Source organism: Triticum dicoccoides, chromosome 5B, assembly GCF_002162155.2.
Source record: "Triticum dicoccoides isolate Atlit2015 ecotype Zavitan chromosome 5B, WEW_v2.0, whole genome shotgun sequence".
Classification (NCBI taxonomy): domain Eukaryota; kingdom Viridiplantae; phylum Streptophyta; class Magnoliopsida; order Poales; family Poaceae; genus Triticum; species Triticum dicoccoides.
The window spans coordinates 309,610,051-309,633,800 of NC_041389.1; the positions used below are offsets into that span (position 1 = coordinate 309,610,051).

The 23,750-nt window shown below is 43.7% G+C and overlaps 1 protein-coding gene across 2 annotated transcripts; it reads left to right on the forward strand.

Moving 5' to 3' along the window:
* The first annotated feature begins 2,074 nt into the window (after window positions 1–2,074).
* LOC119308621 (protein SMG7-like) lies at window positions 2,075–9,237 on the forward strand. Of its 2 annotated transcripts, none has more exons than XM_037584748.1 (8): window positions 2,075–2,207; window positions 2,550–2,658; window positions 3,060–3,653; window positions 3,738–3,860; window positions 4,840–5,069; window positions 5,162–7,270; window positions 7,434–7,578; window positions 8,729–9,237. In XM_037584748.1, the coding sequence occupies exons 2-6, from the start codon at window positions 2,587–2,589 to the stop codon at window positions 7,236–7,238; spliced, it is 3,096 nt and encodes a 1,031-aa protein (XP_037440645.1). In that variant the 5' UTR covers window positions 2,075–2,207; window positions 2,550–2,586; the 3' UTR covers window positions 7,239–7,270; window positions 7,434–7,578; window positions 8,729–9,237. The 2 variants fall into 2 exon arrangements, with proteins under 2 accessions (XP_037440645.1, XP_037440646.1); XM_037584749.1 differs by having other exon boundaries at window positions 2,082–2,207; window positions 2,560–2,658.
* Window positions 9,238–23,750: the final 14,513 nt, after the last annotated feature.

Genomic DNA, 23,750 nt, shown 5'->3' on the forward strand with positions numbered 1-23,750 from the left:
CAGGGATGCCGACCATGTCAATATGGACGAGAAAACGCGCAGTCACCGGCTCACCGCCGGCCAGCCTACTCCAGCGATGAATCAGCAGCCGGAAGTGACTAGCCCTAATATTGCCAGCGGCTACACGCGTGCGGTCCACCAGGGCACGAAACCGGAGGAGGAATTCGCGGCTCTGCGGGGGTGCACCGATGGCGCGCCGTCCGCGAGCTGAAACCTGTCCTGGAGGAAGGCATGCACCTCAGGGCCGAGGATGCCGGTCCGAGCGCCCGCCATGGTAGCCACAAGGGCACGCTGCTCAAGGGCCAGCTCCGCGACCACTAATGCTGGAGAACGTGACAGGTAGCAGACCGCGACGGCTGGTCGTAGCGAGGAATGACCGGACATCAAAGAGACGCTAGGTGCCGAGGAGGCCTTTGAGGCAGCCGACGCGGGGGCGGGGACGCAGAGGGTGGCAATGACACGAAAGAGGCTAGGGCGGCCGTCAGAGAACGAGGCGACTCAGTGGGAATGGATGCGTCGAAGTCCGTTGGGGTGGCGGAGCCGGACTTGGAAGACGCAGGTCCAGAGCCACAGCTGTGGTCCGCGGTAGCAAGGCCAGCAGGCGGGGAGCGGACGCGGGGGTGCTTGGCCTGCGGCGCATTAGAGAAGGAGACGTGGGAGCGAGGGCGCTCGCAATGCCGCGCAATGTGCCCGAAGAAGCGGCACCGACGACAACGGACGTCGCTGCGACACTCGGAATGCCCGTGGTCGGGTGCAGGATCCAGACACCGGGGGCATTCGCCGGAGGGCGGGGTCTGGGGCAGACGCGGACCAACACGACAAGGTCGAGGGCGACGGCGAAGCCCGAGCCAACTGCCACTTGCGGGACCGCAACAACTCCCAGCCGTCATCCGGGGGGGGGAGGCAGCACGCTCGACCTTGTGGATCTTGGAGCGCATGCCTGCATGCGACTCGGGCACGCCGGCGAGCGGAGAGGGCGCCGCGGAGGGGGGAGCTAGATGGAGGGAGCAGAACACCTCACGGTAGGAGGGCGACGGGCGAGGCGAGGAACTGGCGCCCGCAGAGGAGGGGCTGGACTCCTGCTAGTGCAGCGCGCGGGACGGCCATCGAAAGGGGCAGGCGAGGCTATGGCGAGGAGGGGGGAGACGGGCTAAGGGTGGTCGCCGGGACCAGAGTGGCCGACGGCGAGAGGCAAGCTGAGGGTGGTCGCCGAGGCCGGAGTGGTCGACGACGAGGGGGATCTAGGCGCGAGAGCTAACTCTATTGTGTGAGAGAACTCCGTCATGTAGAGAGTTTAGAAAAGAGAAAGAGAGAACTGAGTGAAGTTTGAACATGGGACAAATTTACTCGGACTCCACAAAATATACTTGATACAATAAAAGTAAACTGGACATGACTGGAAGGTTTAAATTCAAACACATTTGAATTTAATTCAAATGGGTAACTAGGACTAGGTTCTAGAAAGTGCTCAAAAATGTTGAGATTTTTTTGTGGAGCTTTGATAAATGTAGAAAGATTTATGGGCAAGGTTTTGCGGAATTTTGGACGACTTTAATTTAAAGAAGTCATCTACAATATACGTGAGACGTTCTTTATCCCTTTCTATCTTCACCTTTAGTGCTATTGGACTGTAATAGTGGACATATCATTCAGGCCAAGGCTCTTTTTCTAGCATAATACAAGACGTTAATGCTCTTTTCATGATTAATGGTTGTCATATATTTCTTTTAGACTTTATTATTGTGCTGTTGTGTATTTTGCTTGACGGGACAACTAGCGTGTTTCATGATGAATTCACTATAAGACATTATGCTTATGTATATTTAAAAAATACAAAAAATAGATACTCCCAAAATAAGTATCTCAAATTTATACTAATTTTAGTATAAAGTTGTACTAAAGTTGAGACACTTATTTTAGGACGGAGGGAGTATATATTTTTTCACCCGTTTGCAAAGCACGAGCATATAAACTAGTATGTAAAAATGTACTAAGGGCCCACTCGGCAGGCTCCGGGACCGCCTACCACCGCCTTTGGGTCGAGTCCAACCCGAACACGGCACGGCGACGACGCACCAGACCACACACCGTCCCGTAAACAAAAAGACGAAAAATAGCCTGCCCTTCCTTCCTCTCTTCTCCTCCTCCCCAAAATTCCCCTCTCCTTCTCTCGCTCCCGTCGCGACGGCGACGACGACGACGATAAGGTATCAATCTCCCGCCCCCCCTCCCCTCCCCCGCTCGATTCGCGCAGATTATTCCTCATCGCTCCCCGGATTGCGAGTTTTCCAGCTCCGGAGCACTAGGTTTTGACTAGAACCCGCTTCCCTGGCCGTCGGTTGTTGGGGTTAAGGGAGATCCAGGAAGAGGTCCTCTGTTGCCGCCGGCGGATTTGGGCGCATGGATTTATTTCCTTGATTTGTTTTAGCTGGGCGGGTCGTTAGGGCTGGGTTAGGTTTCTTTTACCACTCGGGCTTGCTATTTTGCATTTTTTTTGTGCTGTATTGTCCTCGGATGATTGATTCCGTTGGTAATTGCAGTGCTTATAGTTCGTTGCAGGTGATGGTACTGATGTTCAATTGATGAATGATGACTGTTCCGATGGATAGTACTGCTGTTCCGCCATCGCGGGACCTCGTGCAGCGCCTCCTTAAGAAGGTGAACTTTCCTTGCATACCTGGCATCTAGCTATATTTCACACTAGGTTGCTTGTTGGGCTGTGTTCCATGTGGCTTGCTGTACCTTGCCTTGTATGTGATTGGTGTATTTTCTTGCTTTGCCTTCTTGGATAGGCCAATTCATGTGAATTGTTTATTATGTCTGAGTTTTCAACCAGTAACCGTTGATTGTTACCAAGAAAAAAATTAAAATACTCTGACAATCCCAGTTAATCATTTCCCTGAATGTTTGCAAGTTTGAGGGGGAAGAACAGCGTTAATTAGTTTCCATCTTCTTTGTTGGGTTTTGGGGTTTCCTGTTTGATAAATTGGTCAGTAGTAAAATAATTTCATGCGTGACCTTTGGATATAAATGATGATAAAGTGGTGTTATTTGTGTAGAATGCCGAACTCAAAAGTCATCTTGAGAAGTCAGCACAGTCCAAAGTCCCATCAGATCCCAACATATGGCTTCAGATGCGTGAGAATTTTGAGAAAATGATTCTGGCAGATCATGACTTCTGTGAAAAGCATGAGATCGAGTATATTTTGTGGCAGTTGCACTACAAAAGAATCGAGGAGTTCAGGCACCACATTAGTTCTGCAGGTTCAGCTGCATCTCAGAATGGGAAGAACAATGCCAACCCTGATCGAATTAAGAGAATTAAGTCGGCCTTCAGGAGCTTCCTTTCAGAAGCATCGGGCTTCTATCATGACTTGATGTTCAAGATCAAATCCAACTACGACCTTCCTCTGGGTTACTTCTCGGAGTCTCCTGAGAATGCAAGCAACCCTGGCAAAAATGATAAGAGAACAGCTGATGCTAAGAAAGCCCTGATATCATGCCACCGTTGTCTCATATATCTTGGTGATTTGGCCCGCTATAAGGGTATGTTTGGTGATGCTGATTCTGTAAGACGTGAATATAATGCGGCTTCTAATTACTACAAGGAGGCAGCTTCAATCTGCCCTTCCAGCGGCAACGCACACCATCAGGTTTAATCTCAACTCTATATTCATCAAATGTTCATGTATTCTTTGTTCACTTATCTAAATGATGACCCTGATTGGATTTGTCAGCTTGCAATATTAGCTTCTTACTCTGGCAATGAGGTGGTGGCTGTCTACAGATACTTTCGAAGCTTAGCTGCAGACACTCCCTTCTCCACAGCACGGGACAACTTGATTCTTGCTTTTGAGAAGGTAATGGTGCTAAGTTCTTCGCTAACTTAATTTCCATAGTATTGTATACTGCTGTTTCCACATTATTTGTTGCCCAGTGTAGAATCTTTTAGCCTTCAGTCACATCTGTATAATTTTGCATGGAAGAGAGTATCTGCAGTGCTATGTGGTACTGGAAGCTGCTTTGCCTTTATCTAATATTGTACTTCTCGTTTGATATAAATATAATAAGATTGTCCAGACTCAGTTGCATCTTGTTATGTTTTTTGTTGTGAGGGTTAACTTCTTTTGATACTAGCTAAATACACGTGCTTTGCTAGGGGAAAACAAAGCAATCATGTTAAGCCATCATCAACAACTCAGCCTTATCTACATCTCTGCTGTGTCTTTGAGCTCATCCAAGTTCTGTCTATACAGACATCATACTCAGTCTAGGCCCGGTCTAGGTCCACGGCCACACTCATGGTTCTCTGACCTGTTGTACCTCAGTATATCAGATGATCAGTGTTGCCTCATGAATTTGACACCAATTGTTATGACTTGTTTTCGCAATATTACTGGTCTTAAGACATATGAATGTCCCAAGCCACAGTTGTGCTTTATTTGCTAGATTGTGAGTTTTATTTCTTCTTCAGTCCTTGTGCTGCTATGTTCTCCCTTACAAGTTCTTTATGTTTGCAGTTTCGCGAGGTTTCTGTTTGTTTGCTTTTACATTTCTTCCGTTCACTCATAATAGGTATCCCTAAGTAGGGTTCTCAAAATAGTTCGAGCTCTGCTTTGTTTTGGGTTAGGTTCTAGCGCAACTGGAGCCTGAGCCTCGAGCTCGTACGATTCAACAAGACGCTCGAATAGCTCTACTAGTTTTGCTAAATGCGTTACAATCTTGTCCTGAGCCCTCATTTCACCGATTTCACCTATTAACAGAACTTGGAAGTGTTTCAGCAATTTTTATCAGCTTTGCACTATGCCTTAGGAATTTCTAACTGTATTACTTTTGCAGAATCGCCAGGGCTATGCACAGCTGCCAAGCAACAACAAAGTTGCAATTGCTAGGACATTACCCCCACGGTCAGCTGGTAGGGGCAGAGGACGGGGCGAAATAAGGTTTCAGCCCAAGGATGTTAATACTGAAGCAGCTTCAAAAGAGCGAGAGCAAAGTATTCCTGATACACTGAAGTCCTTCTTTGTACGGTTTGTTAGGCTCAATGGAATTCTTTTCACAAGGACTAGGTACTTCCTGTCGCTTATCTCTTAACACCCCTCCCCCCTCTCCCCTCTCCCCTCCGTACTGTCCAGCTAATTTTCTTTTATCTATTTGGCAGTTTGGAAACATTTGAGGAACTGTTTGATGTGGTCATCAACGATCTGAAAATTCTCCTCTCTTCTGGTCCAAATGAAGAGTTCCATTTTGGTTCTGATGCTGCAGAGAACGCATTAGTTATTGTTCGACTTGTTGCAATCCTTATATTCACAGTGCACAACGTGAAAAAGGAACCAGATAACCAGTCATATGCTGAAATTGTCCAACGCAGGGTACTTCTTCAAAATGCATTTACAGCTGCTTTTGAGTTTGTTGGACATATTCTCAAAAGGTGCTCAGAACTTCGTGATATTGCATCAAGTTTCTATCTTCCAGCCATTGTGGTCTACATCGAATGGCTGGCATGCCATCCGGAGTTAGCTGCTGATTCGGAGATGGACGAGAAGCATGCGAATGCTCGATCTTTCTTCTGGAACCAGTGTGTCTTGCTTATGAATAAGCTCATCCTTACAGACCTTGCGTCCATTGATGGTGATGATGATGAGGCTTGCTTTTTTGATATGGGCGTGTATGAAGAGGGTGAAACTGGCAATCGACTTGCATTGTGGGAAGATTTTGAATTAAGGGGATTTTCCCCCTTGGTGCCTGCACATATTATCTTGGATTTCTCAAGCAAGCACACATTTGGAAGTGATGGTAGCACCAAGGAGAAGAAAGCACGGGCACAACGGATACTTTCTGCAGGGAAGGCTCTACTCAATTTTGTTCAGATTGATCAACTGAGAATATATTTTGACCCATCTTCAAGAAAGTTTGTTGTGGCCAAGGAGCCTCCTGTTTTTGAAGCTGCCACCTCTACTCATAGATCTCGCAATGCACCTGAAACAAATGCTGTTGAGCTGGAACATGAAGTTGGTAACAAATTTGATGCAGTGGCAACTAATCTTGGAGCAATGCAGTCGGGAGCACAGTTGTGTTCCGAGGGAGAAGATGATGAAGAAATTGTTTTCAAACCTACAGCGTCTGAGAAGCTCCCAAAAGTACTTACCGAACTACCCGTTAATGGATATATCCAGCCTCTACAAATGTCTACTGCTGGGTGGCCAACAATTGGCGGACCAGTTGCTATTCAGAGTACTGCATCTGCATCAGGTCCTGGAAACTGTAATGTTAACGAGTCACTTCCCATGTCTTCTGGTGGTTGGGCTTTCAATGGCAGGCGAGAGGCTATTTCTAGCAATGTTTCAATGTCGACAACTTACGAATTTGTGCAGCCTGTTGAGATGGCTACTTCCAGCTGGGCAAGTAATGGTGCACCACTTGTTGGCCCTCTGAACACAATGCCTACTTTCTCAGCTGCCATCTCTGACCCGCGTGTATCTGCAGCAATGGTTCCACATTTTGGCAGCCCAGATTATTCAAAATTGCTCCTTGAACAAGAAAAACTCTTAATGATGGGATTAAATAATGTTCATTTGGCTGGAAATGGATTTCCTGAGCAGAGGTTTCAGGGTGGGCCGAGTGGATTACAGTCAATGGTATATTCTCCACATGTATCTGTTGAATCTGCGGGCAACAATACAAGTTTGATGCATAATCAGGTGAAAGCGACTGAAGAAACCATCCCATCCACTTCTGATTCAATTGTACCATCAGTAGCAGCATCTGGTGGGATGACAATCAATCTCACTGACGCACCTGTAGCTGTATCAAAGAAGAATCCTGTGAGTCGTCCATCAAGGCCCGTTGGTCCTCCTCCAGGATTTAATCACATCACTCCAAAACGCCATGATGATATTATGCCATTTGAGAAGCTGCAGCACCAACAGATCGATGATTACAGCTGGCTGGATGGCTACCAGCCATCACTGGAACGTGTTCATAACTCAAAAGCTATTTATCCTGATGTTGCCACTACCAGCAGTGCATTCACCACTCCCTTCCCTTTCCCTGGGAAACAGCAGGTTTCTGGGGTGTACACCTTAGGGGCCAGTGAGAAAACATGGCAAGATTTCCACCTTTTTGACCCTGCAAAGCAGAATATGGTTCAAAACCACCAACAAATTAATCAGCATAGTGGTCAAGTGGCTGAAAAGCAGCCGGCAAAACCTATTGGATCTGGCCGTTATCTTGTGTGACGGAGTAGCTTGTACCTGGATGGTTACTACTGGTAAAAATCTTCCTTCCTGTAGATTAAAAAATTGGATTCTAGGCATGAGCAGTACTTCTCTTACCATGTTAGTCTGTAATGGCGTTGTTTCATCTTCTGTTGGAGCTAATTTTGTTTATATATCTAAATTAGTGCTCAGTTATATGTTTTTCTATGTGGATAGGAGTCGCTGAGGATCTGTTGGAGTAAGTGGCACAGCTTGATATACCTATTCAATTCGGACCCATACCTGCAGCCCTTTCATAGTGTTAAATTTCTTTTGGAGAATGGTGGTCTTGGAAGCATAGCAAGTGCTGCTGTTAGGTTTGGTAAGTTCTATGCTAACTCCCATTACAGCATTTTTCCTTATTCTTTTTTCTGATGTCCTGGCCTTCTTTAGGATGTGCATTTTTTTCTTTTTATGTTCCCCCCTTCTCCTTGATGATGGTTGAAAGGGAGTTGGTGTACGACATGAAACTGTGTTTCAAAGTCTAATGATCCTATATGAAACTTAGTAACTTACAACTTTTTAGTGCATTTCTTATAGACACAATCGATTCATTCCTGTTGTGTTAGCATTTCTTGCTGTGCCATCATTTGTGCAACTGGTATGTTAGCATGAATTGCTCCTTCTAGTGCAGTTTCTCATTTGGTTTGAAACTGTTTGGTGATCATTTCTATTTTCTACTATGTTAAATCATATATGTTGACTGTACTAGATGTTATGTTGTACAAGGGTCGTAGTTTCAATCCTGAGCTGCAAGTTACTCCCTCTGTAAACTAATACTCTCTCCGTCCGAAAATACTTGTCGCGAAAATGGATACAAATGAATGCATCTAAAACTAAAATACATCTAGATACATCCATTCCTAGGACAAGTATTTCCGGACGGAGGGAGTATAAGACGTTTTAAACGGGAGAGGATTTGTGGCTCTCGGGTGCACAAATCCCTATTAAAAACATATTATGAATTTTCAAAAAATTGGTTGTATTACGGTCCGACATACAATACAACCAATTTTTTTTCTGTACATACGATTTTTTTGATTTTTACTGACATTACCACGGGCGCCCAATCCCCACGAAACTGAACACGGGTGCACAACTGGCACCCAGGTTTGATATCCCAAAATTTCAGTTTTCTTTTGAAATTTTCTGATATTTTTTTAATACTGTTTCCATATAGGGGTGCTCCAATGCATTTACCGTTTTAAATGTCTTATATTAGTTTACAGAGGGAGTACCTGTTTTCTGGCACTGCATTCACTCAGATATGTTATTCTGCATGTAATGTCAATCTGCACAAGGAATACCAAACTTGTTTAACAATGTCAAATATGTTTCATTTTTTTGCTGTTACGAAGACTGAATCGTCTCTCTTGGTGGAACTTTTGTTGCCTTGAACTTGTTTGCCCAATCTACTACTGATTCTTATGATGTTTTAACTCTTGTGTATTGTTTGATCTGTGAAAGTACAGGGTGTGCCAGGTCTTCCGGGGCCAGTTGGAGGTTGGAGGGTGATTTTGATCTGGGGACTGTCTGATGGAGATGAATTGTACGCAGAACGCTTGGATGCTCAGGCATGAGGGGTTTGATCAAAGGAACTCGAATCCAGTCACTGTAGGCGCGCTATGTGCTTCAGCTCTCATTGGATAAACTGCCTACCTTACAGAGAATGGCCAGTGTGTGGCTGCTGTGGTGGAGACTAAATGCCGTTTAGTGTTGCTCGTGCTCATCTATGGCTACTATGAATTAAGTTCGAGGAACAGTTAGCTTGCTGGCAAGTTGGCCCTCGAAGTATACTGCATCTACTTATGTTGCATCGTTTGCGTTTGCTGTCGGCAACAGCACGTTATAATCATCCTTCTGCGAGGAAGTTTTACTTCCATATATCACTATATGATTTGAACAATTTGTTTTGGTCTTTGTTGTCCGGTACCGGTGAACTCAACTTTTTTTGTGCAATAAGTTTCTTGTTACCTTGTCGTATGCAATGTCCGACTGAATACCAATATGGTTTCCTAATGAGCTTGCTTATGTGCTGCATCGTTTCTTTATCTTGGGTCTTTTTGGATGAGTTCAGGGTTCAGATCCACTCTCGGGATTTATTTCAGAATTCCTGTCTGACGTTGCATTAAAGGTGCATCAGAACCCTGTAGCTGGTAGGTGTATATGTGTTCCATAGCCATTATCTTGCATCGTAGTTTATCACACGTAGTCGTTGAATTTTGATTAGTCTTTTTTGAAACGGAGGCAAAATATTTGCCTCATTCATTAAATAAGAGAGAAGTGTTTTAGAGTGTTACAAATGACCCATATGCCCGGCATGGCAACTACTCGCGCACAAGAATACATCCCAGTTTTTTAGCTCCTGCGAGAACCCAAAGCTTGACGTTGTTGATGATAGCATGGAGAAGGACCGGAGGCGGTGTGCTCTTGTGTCGAAAGACCCGAGCATTACGCTCGTTCCAGATCATCCAAGAGACTAACATTGTAAGTGAGGCCAAGCTCGTCGGTTTGGGTTTTGCAAGCAGGTTCGCTTTTCTCACCATTCTAAAACGGATCCATCCATATGCCAAGAGGAGGTGTCCATGTGCGCTAGACCAAATTCAAGGATGACAGAGTTTCATAGTCTTATGATGTAGCGGCATTTGTAGAAGAGGTGTGCACCCGTCTCGCCAACACGTTTGCAAAGCGGGCAAAGTCCACAGTTTTGCCAACCGCGCCGCTCCAATTTGTCGGCTGTCCAAATCCGGTCTTGGATAGCCAACCAAGCAAAAAATTTGATCTTAGGAGGGGCCCAAGCCTTCCAGATCATAAAGTACATGGGCGAAAGTGGCAGTCCAAGAAACTGAGCCTTGTAGGCGTTGACCGCGGTGTAGGACCCGTCATTGGCGTGTTTCCAAATAATGTCATCGCCAATTTATTGATTTAAGTGTAGGTCATGCACAAGTTAGTGACCTTAGAACGAAGGCAACTGATATGGATCATCCACTATGAGTTCAGAACTGGCTGGTGCAGGGACGCATTCGGTCCGGACGCTGTCCAATGCGCCGACATAAACAGATGAGTGTTTGTTTTTTTGTCCGCGTGACACAAATGGACGAGTGTTAGTTTGTCTGCTGCGACCAATTTTCGGCCCAAATTGGGACCGGGTTTGCGCCCTCGACACCCACCACTTGTCCAGATCCCCTGGCCCGCTCGTCTGTGGCACACCAACTCCACTTCCTCCTCTCTCTATTCCAAAACCCTTCCGCCATGGTCGACGCGCCAAATCCAGGCGCCATCGTCCCTCTGTGCTCGCCTGCGTCGTGGCCCTGAAGAAGCCAAAGCCGAAGAAGGCGCGCATCGCGGTGAAAACAGCCGGGGAGTCGTTGAAGCGCGAGGGGAGGATGCAGAGGAAGAAGGAGACGCCGCCCTCGTGGCCGCTGCCGCCACGCAAATGACCCTTGTCGCCGCGGCCACGCAAAAGACCCTCCTCATGATGGGCTTCCGCTGTGAGCTGGCCATTCTCGGCGCCGCCGCTATGGCCGTGGCTAACACGGGCTCGACGGCGGACCGTCCGCCGCTCCCGGAGTCGCCGCGCACGTCTACCACGTCGACGACGTACGGGTACGTTCCCGTCCATGACGACGCCGTATCCCGATTCTCCATGTCACCCCTGACGGCTCGTTGGAAACAGGTGACTACATACGTGTCGAGCTTGCACGTGGTGCCCCCCATCAACCTCAACCACACCCCTGTGGCCGGCCAGTCCACCGTGTAGTCCATCGGGACACAAAGGAAGTGCCCACGGGTGGTCTTGCCGGCCAACTTGCCTGATGCTTCCGACCTGTTTGTTGAAACGCCCACCCCGAGGTCGGCCGAAGTTTTAGAGGAGATGATCAACGAGGGTGGCCAAGCTTATGATGATGACGACACAAGACGACCTAGAGGCCAAGACCAAGACACCCAAGGCCGAGACAACAAAGGCCAAGATGGCCACGACCAATACAATGATGGCCAAGACCCCGAAGATGGCGAGGGCGTCGACGTCGATGGAGAGCCATTGGAGTTTGAGGATGATCCCGAGGCACAAGGCTGGTCACAAAAGAGGACGAAGAGCGTGAGGATGGGAGCACGCACCAATGCGGAGGACAAATTGATTTCCTAATCTTGGATGGAATTGGACAAGATCCCAAAACTGGAGCCAAGCAAAATGGAACCACATTTTGGAAGGGATCGACAATTACTTTCATGAGCGTAGGGATTTTTAACCCTACAAGTTTCGAGAGTGATCGAACCAACGTGTCAATTCAAAAGAGGTGGGGCTTCATCCAAGCCGAGTACAACAAGTTTTGTGGTGCTCATGATAATATCGAAGGCCAGTCCGTGAGTGGCCTTGGGATCAAAGACATGGTAAAAAAGATCTTCCCTTGTTGGTAAAGAGCAAATATCCTCCTCCTATGCATATGAATCTATCTTGTTCATTTCAACTGTAGGCGTTTCAAGCCTTGGACACCTTTAAGGCCCAAAATGGGAACAAGGCATTCACCTTGAGCCATTGTTGGAGGATGATGATCAAGAATTGCCCCAAGTTCAAGGACTAATATGCCGCCCAAAAGAGAGGTGCGTGGGCCTCAACGATGGACGACCCAAGTGAAGTTGGGAAGAGGTCGAGGGGAAAGACCAATTGCAAAGGTTGATGCAAATTGTGATGCTTCGTTAATTGCCTTGCAAGAAACTTTGAAGGGGTTAATGACCCAAAAAGAAGAGAGGAAGTGGCAAGAAAAATAGGAGGCAATGAAAACCTACTTCGACATACAAAAGAAGAAGCTCGATATTGAAGAGGCCAATGCCAAAACAAGAGCGAATGAGGTGGAGATCAAAGAGGCCAATGCCAAAACAAGAGCATGGGAGGTAAAGCTCGTGCATATCTCCAAGAAGTGGATATCAAGGCGGCCGACACAAGCAAGATGACTTTCAAGAAGAAGGCTTGGTTTGAGAGCAAGCAAAAGGTCATCCAAGATCGAGACTATGGTTGATCATCATTTTAATTGTCCGTTTGGTGCAATGTTGTATGACAACATGGCATATGGTACTATGCAAAAATGTTATCTATTTGCAATGTTTGGTTATGATATATGCAAGTTCAAAAGCGGCCAAGAGGGCGAAATGGGCGGGCAATATTGTTGAACAAGACCAATTGGGTCGGTCGGTTAGGGTGCACTAACCAAAATGGCTTGGACAAGGCCGGGCATCGCCCAAAGTGGCGACCCAAACGGACGAAATAGGCGTCTGTTTGGGTCCCTGCATTGGAGTTCGCCTCATCCCGGGCCAGAAAAGCTTGCTACCACGTTGTAGAGTGGAGCGTGGCACCAAAACTATACATAAGATCATCTTATCAATGGGATCTAAATTATCTTCTGCTATAATATCATGAGAATCTCGAGTCAATCTTTTTACTAGAAATCACATCAATCTTTGTTAACTTAAAATGGGATTAATTGAGTGACAACTCCTTGCATGCAACATATTGGCTGATCTAGGTTCGGTCTACGCATGAGAGCAAGTGTAATAGTAGGCTATAAGCCTGAAAATGACCAGCGTATGACTAGCTACATGGAGGCAGTTTTAAAAATATTAATTTTCACGATGCAAAAAATGATGATTTGAGCAACACAATTGTTTTTCCCCTAGCGCTCAAGGCTAGGGTTTAGGCCTCCTCTAGCAGTGCCCCTAGAGTTTATCTCTACCCATTGTTTCTCCCTCCCGTTGATCGGCCTCTCGCCTTGACTCGGGCTAATCCAGGGGAAGCCTTGCGCTTCTGCCTAGCCTTGGTCAAGTGAGGGATCTTGGGTTCTCCAAAGGTTTTTCCTGTTCTACCAAGATAGATGGGGGCAGATCAAAGTAACCCTAGCAGGAGGGCTATGAACAACGAGGATGTTGAGGAACTTCTCAGTAAGCTATATCTGCATGAGGATGATGGGGATGACTTCATGTGGTGAAGAATCCGATCTCCCCAATGGTGATGAATACGCCTCTCTCGAGGTCAAGATTAGCCTCCAGATTAGCTCTTTAGATGAAGAACATAGGTGGTGATGGCTCTGTATCACAAAAAATTCCCAGAAAAAAACCACGTTAGTTTTAGGCCGGGAGTGAATTATAGGGCGTAAGGTGGTGCTCAGGGGACCTAGACGGTAGGTGTCAGAGTTGAATCCGGCAGATCTCGGGTAGGGGTCCCGAGCTGCTGATCTTAGCTAGATTGTAACATGATGAACAAGGGAGACGATGTTTACCTAGGTTCGGGCCCTCTCAAAGAGGTAAAGCCTATGTCCTGCTCTTGTTGTATTGATTCTATTGGAGTACAAAGTACATGATGATCTACCTCAAGATCATATGTGAATGTCTAAATCCCTACCCTATGCTCTAAACCCCTTGGATTATGTAGGGACCGGGGGGGGGTATATAGGGTTATATGTAGGTCGGTTACATCTTGGGATAAACATGCCGAAGATTCAGATGTGTCTTGGAGTATGCACCAAGTCTTTGGAGGATTCCATCTTGACTATGCCTTGGGGAATAGCACTCTCGGCCCACTCGTTGATGATCCAGGGGTCCTCGGCCCGCCCCACTATGATGGGACCGACACGGCTAGCACCCCTACTCCAAGACACCGTCAGTAGCCCCTGAACCGGTCTTCAAGCCGAGGACACCGAACTCGGAGCGGCTTCATCTTGAGTCTTCGACTTTGTAGGCGAGTTCGACAAACTTGATGCTCCATCTTGATTTCGTGTCACTCCCATAGATTCTAAGTCTCTTATAAGTTCTATTGGTTCCTCTTCTTCAACATCCTCTCCTTGTAACCATGTTCTCTCGTTGTTCAGTACGTGAAGTTTAGATACTCCGAACATCCGCGAGGAGGTCCAAACCCCAATCCTTAAGTAATGATTTTATTCTCATCAGATCTGAAAGCCACTACCGAGCCTTAGATAGCTTAGCAGGAAAGTTTTGCAGTGCCAGCGTGGCAAGTTGATTGAGTAGTGTTCTGACAACTTTTGACCGAAAACCGAACAGTTGTTGCGCACTATAGAGTCGAAAGCTCTCATCAATAGTTATTATGTCAAGTTTATCATCGATACGTCTTCAACGTATCTATAATTTTTAATTGTTCCATGCTATTATATTATCTGTTTTGGATGTTTTATATGCATTAATATGATATTTTATATTATTTTTGGGACTAACCTATTAACCTAGAGCCCAGTGCCAGCTTCTGTTTTTTCTTTGTTTTTGAGTTTTACAGAAAAGGAATACCAAACGGAGTCCAAATGAAATAAAACTTTATGATGATTTTTCTTGGACCAGAAGACATCCACGGAGCTTGGAGAGGAAGGCAGGAGATGGCCGAGGAGGCCACAAGCCTGCCAGGCGCGCTCCAGGGGGGCGCCCTGAGGGCTTGTGAGCCCCTCGGGGGTCTCCTAACCCTAATTCTTGGTCTATAAATTCTCAAACATTCCCAAACCACCAAAAGCGTCCACCAAAATACTTTTCCGCTGTTGCAAGCCTCTGTTCCCATGATATCCCATCTTGGGGCCTTTTCCGGCACCCTGCCGGAGGGGGATTCGATCACGGAGGGCATCTACATCAACTCTATTGCCCTTCCGATGAAGCGTGAGTAGTTTACCAAAGACCAACGGGTCCATAGCTAGTAGCTAGATGGCTTCTTCTCTTTCTTTGGTCTTCAATACAATGTTCTCCTCGATGTTCTTTTACTAAACATATCATTGATGCTATGATGAAATCTTTTGAAGAAAAACTTGAATTGGAAGTATCTATCCCTAGAAAGCTTTATGATGAGTGGGAACCTACTATTAAGATTAAAATTAAAGATTATGAGTGCAATGCTTTGTGTGATTTGGGTGCTAGCATTTCCACTATTCCAAAAACTTTATGTGATGTGCTAGGTTTCCATAAACTTGTTGATTGTTCTTTGAATTTGCATCAAGCGGATTCCACTATTAACCAACCTATGGGAAGGATTAATGATGTTCTTATTGTTGCAAATAGGAATTATGTGCCTGTAGATTTTATTGTGCTTGATATAGATTGCAATCCTACATGTCCTATTGTTCTTGGTAGACCTTTCCTTAGAACGATTGGTGCAATTATTGATATGAAAGAAGGAAACATTAGATTTGAATTTATGTTAAGGAAGGGCATGGAATGCTTAGCAAGAAACAAAATTAAGTTGCCATATGAATCTATTATTAGGGCTACTTATGAATTGCATACCAAAGATGACAATACTTAGATCTATGTTTTATGCCTAACTAGGGGCGTTAAACAATATAGCTTGTTGGGAGGCAACCCAATTTTATTTTTATGTTTTATGTTTTTGGTTCTATTGTTGAATAAATAAAAATTATTACCTTTATAATAATTGTGTTTTGGTTTTTTAGTTAGTGTTTGAGCCAAGCAAGATCTTTGGGATGGTCTATGGTGATAGTTGATTTGATCTTGCTAAAAAAATGTTGCGCTCATTGCAGAATTTTAGAACATCACATAAGCGTGATTTAGATCTGAATTTTTTAAAGAATATGGATATACTAATTGCCCAGATTATCCTAATTTTTCAGAATTTTTGAAGTTACATAAGTATACTAAGTTTTCAGATTGCTACAGACTGTTATGTTTTTGACATATTCTGGTTTCTATGTGTTGGTTCTTATTTTTATGAACCTATGGGTAGTATCGAGGGGTATGAACCATGGAGAAGTTGGAATACATTTGATATTACACCAATATAAATAAAGATTGAGTTCACAACAGTACCTAAAGTGGTGATTTATTATACTAACGGATCTCATGATTTTTCTGTTGAGTCTTGTGTTGTGAAGTTTTCAAGTTTTGGGTAAAGATTTGATGGACTATGGAATAAGCAGTGGCAAGAGCCTAAGCTTGGGGATGCCCAAGGCACCCCAAGGTAATATTCAAGGACAAACAAGCATCTAAGCTTGGGGATGCCCCGGATGGCATCCCCTCCTTCGTCTTCTTTCCATTGGTAAATTTAGTTGAGGGTATATTTTTATTCACCACATGATATGTGTTTTGCTTGGAGCGTCTTGTATGATATGAGTCTTTGCTTTTTAGTTTTCCACAATCATCCTTGCTGTACACACCTTTCGAGAGGGACATGCATGAATCATAAATTTATTAGAATGATCTATGTGCTTCACTTATATATTTTTGAGCTAGGCAATTTGCTCTAGTGCTTCACTTATATCTTTTTTGAGCACGGGGGTGGTTTTATTTTATAGAAATTATTGAACTCTCATGCTTAACTTATATTATTTTGAGAGTCTCTATACAGCATGGTAATTTTCTTAGGTTGTGAATTTAGTCCTAATATGATGGGCATCCAAGAGGGATATAATAAAAACTTTCATATAACGTGCATTGAATACTATGAGAAGTTTGATTCCTTATGATTGTTTTGAGATATAAAGATGGTGATATTAGAGTCATGCTAGTGAGTAATTGTGGATTGGTAGAAATACTTGTGTTTGTGATTCCCGTAGCATGCACGTATGGTGAACCGTTACGTGATGAACTCGGAGCATGATTTTTTCTTTGATTGTCTTCCTTATGAGTGGCGGACGGGGACGAGCGATGGTATTTTCCTACCAATCTACCCCCCTAGGAGCATGCATGTAGTACTTTGTTTCAATAGATAATAATTTTTTGCATAAGTATGTGAGTTCTTTATGAATAATGTTGAGTCCATGGATTATACACTCTCACCCTTCCACCATTGCTAGCCTCTCTAGTACCCCGCAACTTTCGTCGGTGCATTACACCCACCATATACTCTTCCTCAAAACAACCACCATACCTACCTATTATAGCATTTCCATGGCCATTCTGAGATATATTTCCATGCAACTTGCACCGTTCTGTTTTATTATGACACGCACCATCATTGTCATTTTACTTTGCATGATCACGTAGTTGGCATAGTATTTGTGGCAAGGCCACGGTTCATATTTTTTTATACATGTCACTCTTGATCATTGCACATCCCAGTACACTATCGGAGCATTCATATAGTCATATTTTGTTCTAGCATCGAGTTGTAATTCTTGAGTTATAAGTAAAGAAAAGTGTGATGATCATCATTATTAGAGCATTGTCCCATGTGAGGAAAGGATGATGGAAGCTATGATTCCCTCACAAGTTGGGATGAGTCTCCGGACTTTACAAAAAAATAAAAGAGGCCAAAGAATCCCAAACAAAAAAAGGGAGAAAAAAATGAAAAGTAAAAAAAATGAGAGAAAAAGAGAGAAGGGACAATGTTACTATCATGTTTCCACACTTGTGCTTCAAAGTAGCACCATGATCTTCATGATAGAGAGTGTCCTATGTTGTCACTTTCATATACTAGTGAGAATTTTTCATTATAAGAACTTGGCTTACATATTCCAATGATGGGCTTCCTCAAACTGCCCTAGGTCTTCGTGAGCAAGCAAGTTGGATGCACACCCACTTAGTTTCTTTTTGAGCTTTCATACACTTATAGCTCTAGTGCATCCGTTGCATGGCAATCATTACTCACTCACATTGATATCTATTGATGGGCATCTCCATGGCCTGTTAGTATGCCTAATTGATGTGAGACTTTCTCCTTCTTTTTGTCTTCTACACAACCACCATATTCTATTCCACCTATAGTGCTATATCCATGGTTCACGCTCATGTATTGCGTGAAAGTTGAAAAAGTTTGAGAACACCAAAAGTATGAAACAATTGCTTGGTTTGTCATCGGGGTTGTGCACGATAAAATACTTCGTGTGATGAAGATGGAGCATAGCCAGACTATATGATTCTTTAGGGATAACTTTCTTTGGCCATGTTATTTTGAGAAGACATGATTGCTTTATTAGTATGCTTGAAGTATTATTGTTTTTATGTCAATATTAAACTCTTGTTTTGAATCTTATGGATCTGAATATTCATGCCACAATAAAGAAGATTACACGGATAAATATGTTAGGTAGCATTCCACATCAAAAAAATCTGTTTTTATCATTTACCTACTCGAGGATGAGTAGGAATTAAGCTTGGGGATGCTTGATACGTCTCCAACGTATCTATAACTTTTGATTGTTCCATGCTGTTATATTATCTGTTTTAGATGTTCTGTATGCATTACTATGCTATTTTATATTATTTTGGGACTAACTATTAACCTAGAGCCCAGTGGCAGTTTCTGTTTTTCCTTGTTTTTGAGTTTTATAGAAAAGGAAAATCAAACATAGGCCAAACGGAATAAAACTTTATGATGATTTTTCTTGGACCAGAAGACATCTACGGAGCTTGGAGAGGAAGGCAAGAGATGGCCGAGGAGGCCACAAGCCTGCCATGCGCGCCCCATGGGGGCGCCCTGAGGGCTTGTGGGCCCCTTGGGAGTTCTCTTAACCCTAATTCTTGGTCTATAAATTCCCAAATATTCCCAAACCACCAGAAGCGCCCACCAAAATACTTTTCCGCTGCTGCAAGCCTCTGTTCCTGTGAGATCCCATCTTGGGGCCTTTTTCGGCACCCTGCCGGAGGGGGATTCGATCACGGAGGGCATCTATATCAACTCTCTATTGCCCTTCCGATGAAGCATGAGTAGTTTACCACAGACCTACGAGTCCATAACTAGTAGCTAGATGGCTTATTCTCTCTCTTTGATCTTCAATACAATGTTCTCCTCGATGTTCTTGGAGTTCTATCTAATGTAATATTATTTTGCGGTGTGTTTGTCGAGATCCGATGAATTGTGGATTTATGATCAGATTATCTATGAACATTATTCGAGTCTTCTCTGAACTCTTTTATGCATGATTAAATATCTTTGTATTTCTCTTCGAACTATCGGTTTGGTTTGGCCAACTAGATTGGTATTTCTTGCAGTGGGAGAGGTGCCTAGTTGTGGGTTCAATCTTGCGGTGTCCTCACTCGTTGATGATGCCTTGGGCATAGTACTCTCGGCCCACACGTTGATGATCCAGGGGTCCTCGGCTTGCCCCACTATGATGGGACTGACGCGGCTAGCAACCCTAGTCCAAGACACCATCAGTAGCCCCTGAACCGACCTTCAAGCCGAGGACACCGAACTCGGAGCGGCTTGATCTTGAGTCTTCGACTTCGTAGGCAAGTTCAACAAACTTGATGCTCCATCTTGATTTCATGTCCGAGGACTCCCATAGATCCGAAGTCTCTAATAAGTTCTACTGGTTCCTCTTCTTCGGCATCCTCTCCTTGTAACCATGTTCTCTTGTTGTTCAGTATGTGAAGTTTAGATACTCCGAACATCCGAGAGGAGGTCCAACCCCTAATCCTTAAGTAATGATTTTATTCTCATCGGATCCGAAAGCCACTACGAGCTTTTGATAGCTTAGCAGCAAAGTTTTGCAGTGCTAGCGTGGCAAGTTGATTGAGTAGTGTTCTGACAACTTTTGACTGAAAACCGAACCATTGTCGCGCACTATAGAGTCGAAAGCTCTCATCAATAGTTATTATGTCAAGTTTATCATTGATACATCTCCAACATATCTATAATTTTTGATTGTTCCATGCTATTATATTATCTATTTTGGATGTTTTATATGCATTAATATGATATTTATATTATTTTTGTGACTAACCTATTAACCTAGAACCCAGTGCCAGTTTTTGTTTTTTCCTTGTTTTTGAGTTTTACAGAAAATAATATCAAACGGAGTCCAAATGGAATAAAACTTTACGATGATTTTTCTTGGACCAGAAGACATCCACGGAGCTTGGAGAGGAAGGCAGGAGATGGCCGAGGAGGCCACAAGCCTGCCAGGCGCGCTCCAGGGGGGCGCCTTGATAACCCACAAGTATAGTGGATCAATTGTAGCCTCTTTCGATAAGTAAGAGTGTCGAACCCAATGAGGAGCTAAAGGTAGAACAAATATTCCCTCAAGTTCTATCGACCACCGATACAACTCTACGCACGCTTAACGTTCACTTTACCTAGAACAAGTATGAAACTAGAAGTACTTTGTAGGTATTTTTGGATAGGTTTGCAAGATAATAAAGAGCACGTAAATAAAAAGTAGGGGCTATTTAGATAAAAGAAGCAATAAAGTTAGTTTTAGTAGAGAGCTTTTTGTCACGAGCAAGTTATTTGTCCCTAGGCAATCGATAACTAGACCGGTAATCACTATTGCAATTTTATTTGAGGCAGAGGCATAAGCTAACATACTTTCTCTTCTTGGATCATATGCACTTATGTTTGGAACTCTAGCAAGCATCTGCAACTACTAAAGATCATTAAGGTAAAACCCAACCATAGCATTAAAGCATCAAGTCCTCTTTATCCCATACGCAACAACCCCCTTACTCGGGTTTATGCTTCTGTCACTCAAGCAACCCACTATAAGCGAATCATGAACGTATTGCAACACCCTACAACGGGAATCTCACGCTTGCGTGACACGGAGAGCACCATAGGACAACACCAATAATAAAACATGCAACTCAAACCAATCACGATCATCAATTAGCCCATAGGACAAAACGGATCTACTCAAACATCATAGGATAGCCATACATCATTGGGAAATAATATATAACATTGAGCACCATGTTTAAGTAGAGATTACAGTGGGTAAAAGAGGGGTTACACCGCTGCATAGAGGGGTTGGTGATGAGGGCGGTGAGTTTGTTGGTGTAGATTGCGGTGATGATGATGGCCCCGGCGGCGTTCCGGCGCCACCGAAAGCGAGGTGGAGAGAGCCCCCCTCCTTCTTATTCTTCCTTGGCCTTCTCCCTAGGTGGGAGAAGCCTTCTCCCTCTGGTCCTTGGTCTCCATGGCATGGGAGGGGCGAGAGCCCCTCCGAGATTGGATCTGTCTCTTTGTCTCTCTCTGTTTATGCCTTCTGGTATTCTGCCCTTTCACCGTTTCTTATATTCCCAGAGATCCGTAACTCCGATTGGATTGAAACTTTGAACACAATTTTTTTCTGGATATTAGCTTTCTTGCGGCGAAAGAAGGGCAACAACTGCCTTACGGGGTCCCCATGAGGGTCAGGGGCGCGCCCCTGCCTCGTGGGCCCCTCGAGCATCGTCTCACGTTGATTCCACTTCTCAAAATTCAGATATATTCCAAAAAAAAATCTCCGTCCATTTTTACCCCGTTTGGACTCCGTTTGACATGGATTTTCTGCGAAACAAAAAAAAATGCAACAAACGGGAACTGGCACTGGATCAATATGTTAGTCCTAAAACTAGTATAAAAAGTTGCCAAAAGTATGTAAGAATTGTAGAATATTGGCATGGAACAATAAAAAATTATAGATACGACGGAGACGTATCAGCATCCCCAAGCTTAATTCCTGCTCGTCCTCGAGTTGGTAAATGATAAAAAAGATAGTTTTTGATGTGGAATGCTATCTAGCATAATCTTGATCATGTAATCCAATCATGGCATGAATATTAAGACACGAGTGATTCAAAGCAATAGTCTATCATTTGACATTAAGACAATAATACTTCAAGCATACTAATAAAGCAATCATGTCTTTTCAAAATAACATGGCCAAATAAAGTTATCCCTGCAAAATCATATGGTCTGGCTTTGCTCCATCTTCACCACTCAAAGTATTTAAATCATGCACAACCCCGGTTTTAGCCAAGCAATTGTTTCATACTTTAGTATTCTCAAACTTTTTCAACTTTCACGCAATACATGAGCGTGTGCCATGGTTATAGTACTATAGGTGGAATAGAATATGATGGTGGAGGTTGTGTGGAGAAGACAAAAATGAGAAGATAGTCTCACATCAACTAGGCGTATCAATGGGCTATGGAGATGCCCATCAATAGTTATCAATGTGAGTGAGTAGGGTTTCCATGCAACGGATGCACTAGAGCTATAAGTGTATGAAAGCTCAAACTGAAAACTAAGTGGGTGTGCATCCAACTTGCTTGCTCATGAAGACCTCGGGCATTTGAGGAAGCCCATCATCGAAATATACAAGCCAAGTTCTATAATGAAAAATTCCCACTAGTATATGAAAGTGAAAGCATAGGAGACTCTCTCTATGAAGAACATGGTGCTACTTTGAAGCACAAGCGTGGTAAAAGGATAGTAGCATTGCCCCTTCTCTCTTATTCTCTCATTTTTTTCTATTTTCTCTTTTTTATTTTTATTTTTTTGGTGGGCTTGTTTGGCCTCTTTTTTTATTTGGGCTTCTTTGGCCTCTTTTATTTTTCATAAAGTCCAAAGACTCATCCCAACTTGTGAGGGAATCATTCTTCCATCATCCTTTCCTCACATGGGACAATGCTCTAATAATGATGATCATCACACTTTATTTACTTACAACTCAATATTACAACTCGATAAAACTAATACATGACGACTATATGCATGCCTCTGGCAGTGTACCAGGATGTGCAATGATCTAGCATAGCAAAGATATCAAAAAACGGACAAGCTATGAAAATATCATGCTAGCTGTCTTACTATCATGCAAAGCAATATGACAATGAATGCTCAAGTCATGTATATGATGATGATGAAAGTTGCATGGTAATATATCTCAGAATGGCTATGGAAATGCCATAATAGGTAGGTATGGTGGCTGTTTTGAGGAAGATATAAGGAGGCTTATGTGTGATAGAGCGTATCGTATCACAGGGTTTGGATGCACCGGCGAACTTTGCACCAACTCTCGAGGTGAGAAAGGGAAATGCACGGTACCGAAGAGGCTAGCAATGATGGAAGGGTGAGAGTGCGTATAATCCATGTTAGTCATAAAGAACTCACATACTTATTGCAAAAATTTATTATCCATCGAAACAAAGTACTACACGCATGCTCGGTTGGTAGGAGTTAACCATCGCGTGACCCCGACCTCCACACAAAGGATGACAATCAAAAAATAAATCATGCTCCGACTTCATCACATAACAGTTCACCATACATGCATGCTTCGGAATCACAAACCTCAACACAAGTATTTCTACTAATACACAATTACTCACTAGCATGACTCTAATATCACCACCTTTATATCGCAAAACTATTGCAAGGAATCAAACATATCATATTCAGTGATCTACATGTTTTATGTAGGATTTTATGACTAACCATGTGAATGACCAATTCCTGTCAACTCTCTAAATAGATATAAGTGAAGCAAGAGAGTTTAATTCTTTCTACAAAATATATGCCCACGCTCTAACAAATATAAGTGAAGCAGAAGAGGATTCTACAAATGGAGGTTTTCTATGTGAAGAGAAACAAGCAATCCAAACTTCAAAAGATATAAGTGAAGCACATGAAACCTTCTATAAAGCAATACTCAAAAGATATAAGTGAAGTGCAATGAGCATTCTATAAATCAACCAAGGACTATCTCATACCAGCATGGTGCATAAAAGAAAAGTGAAAACTAAATGCAAAAGATGCTCCAAGATTTGCACATATTGCATGAATGAAAC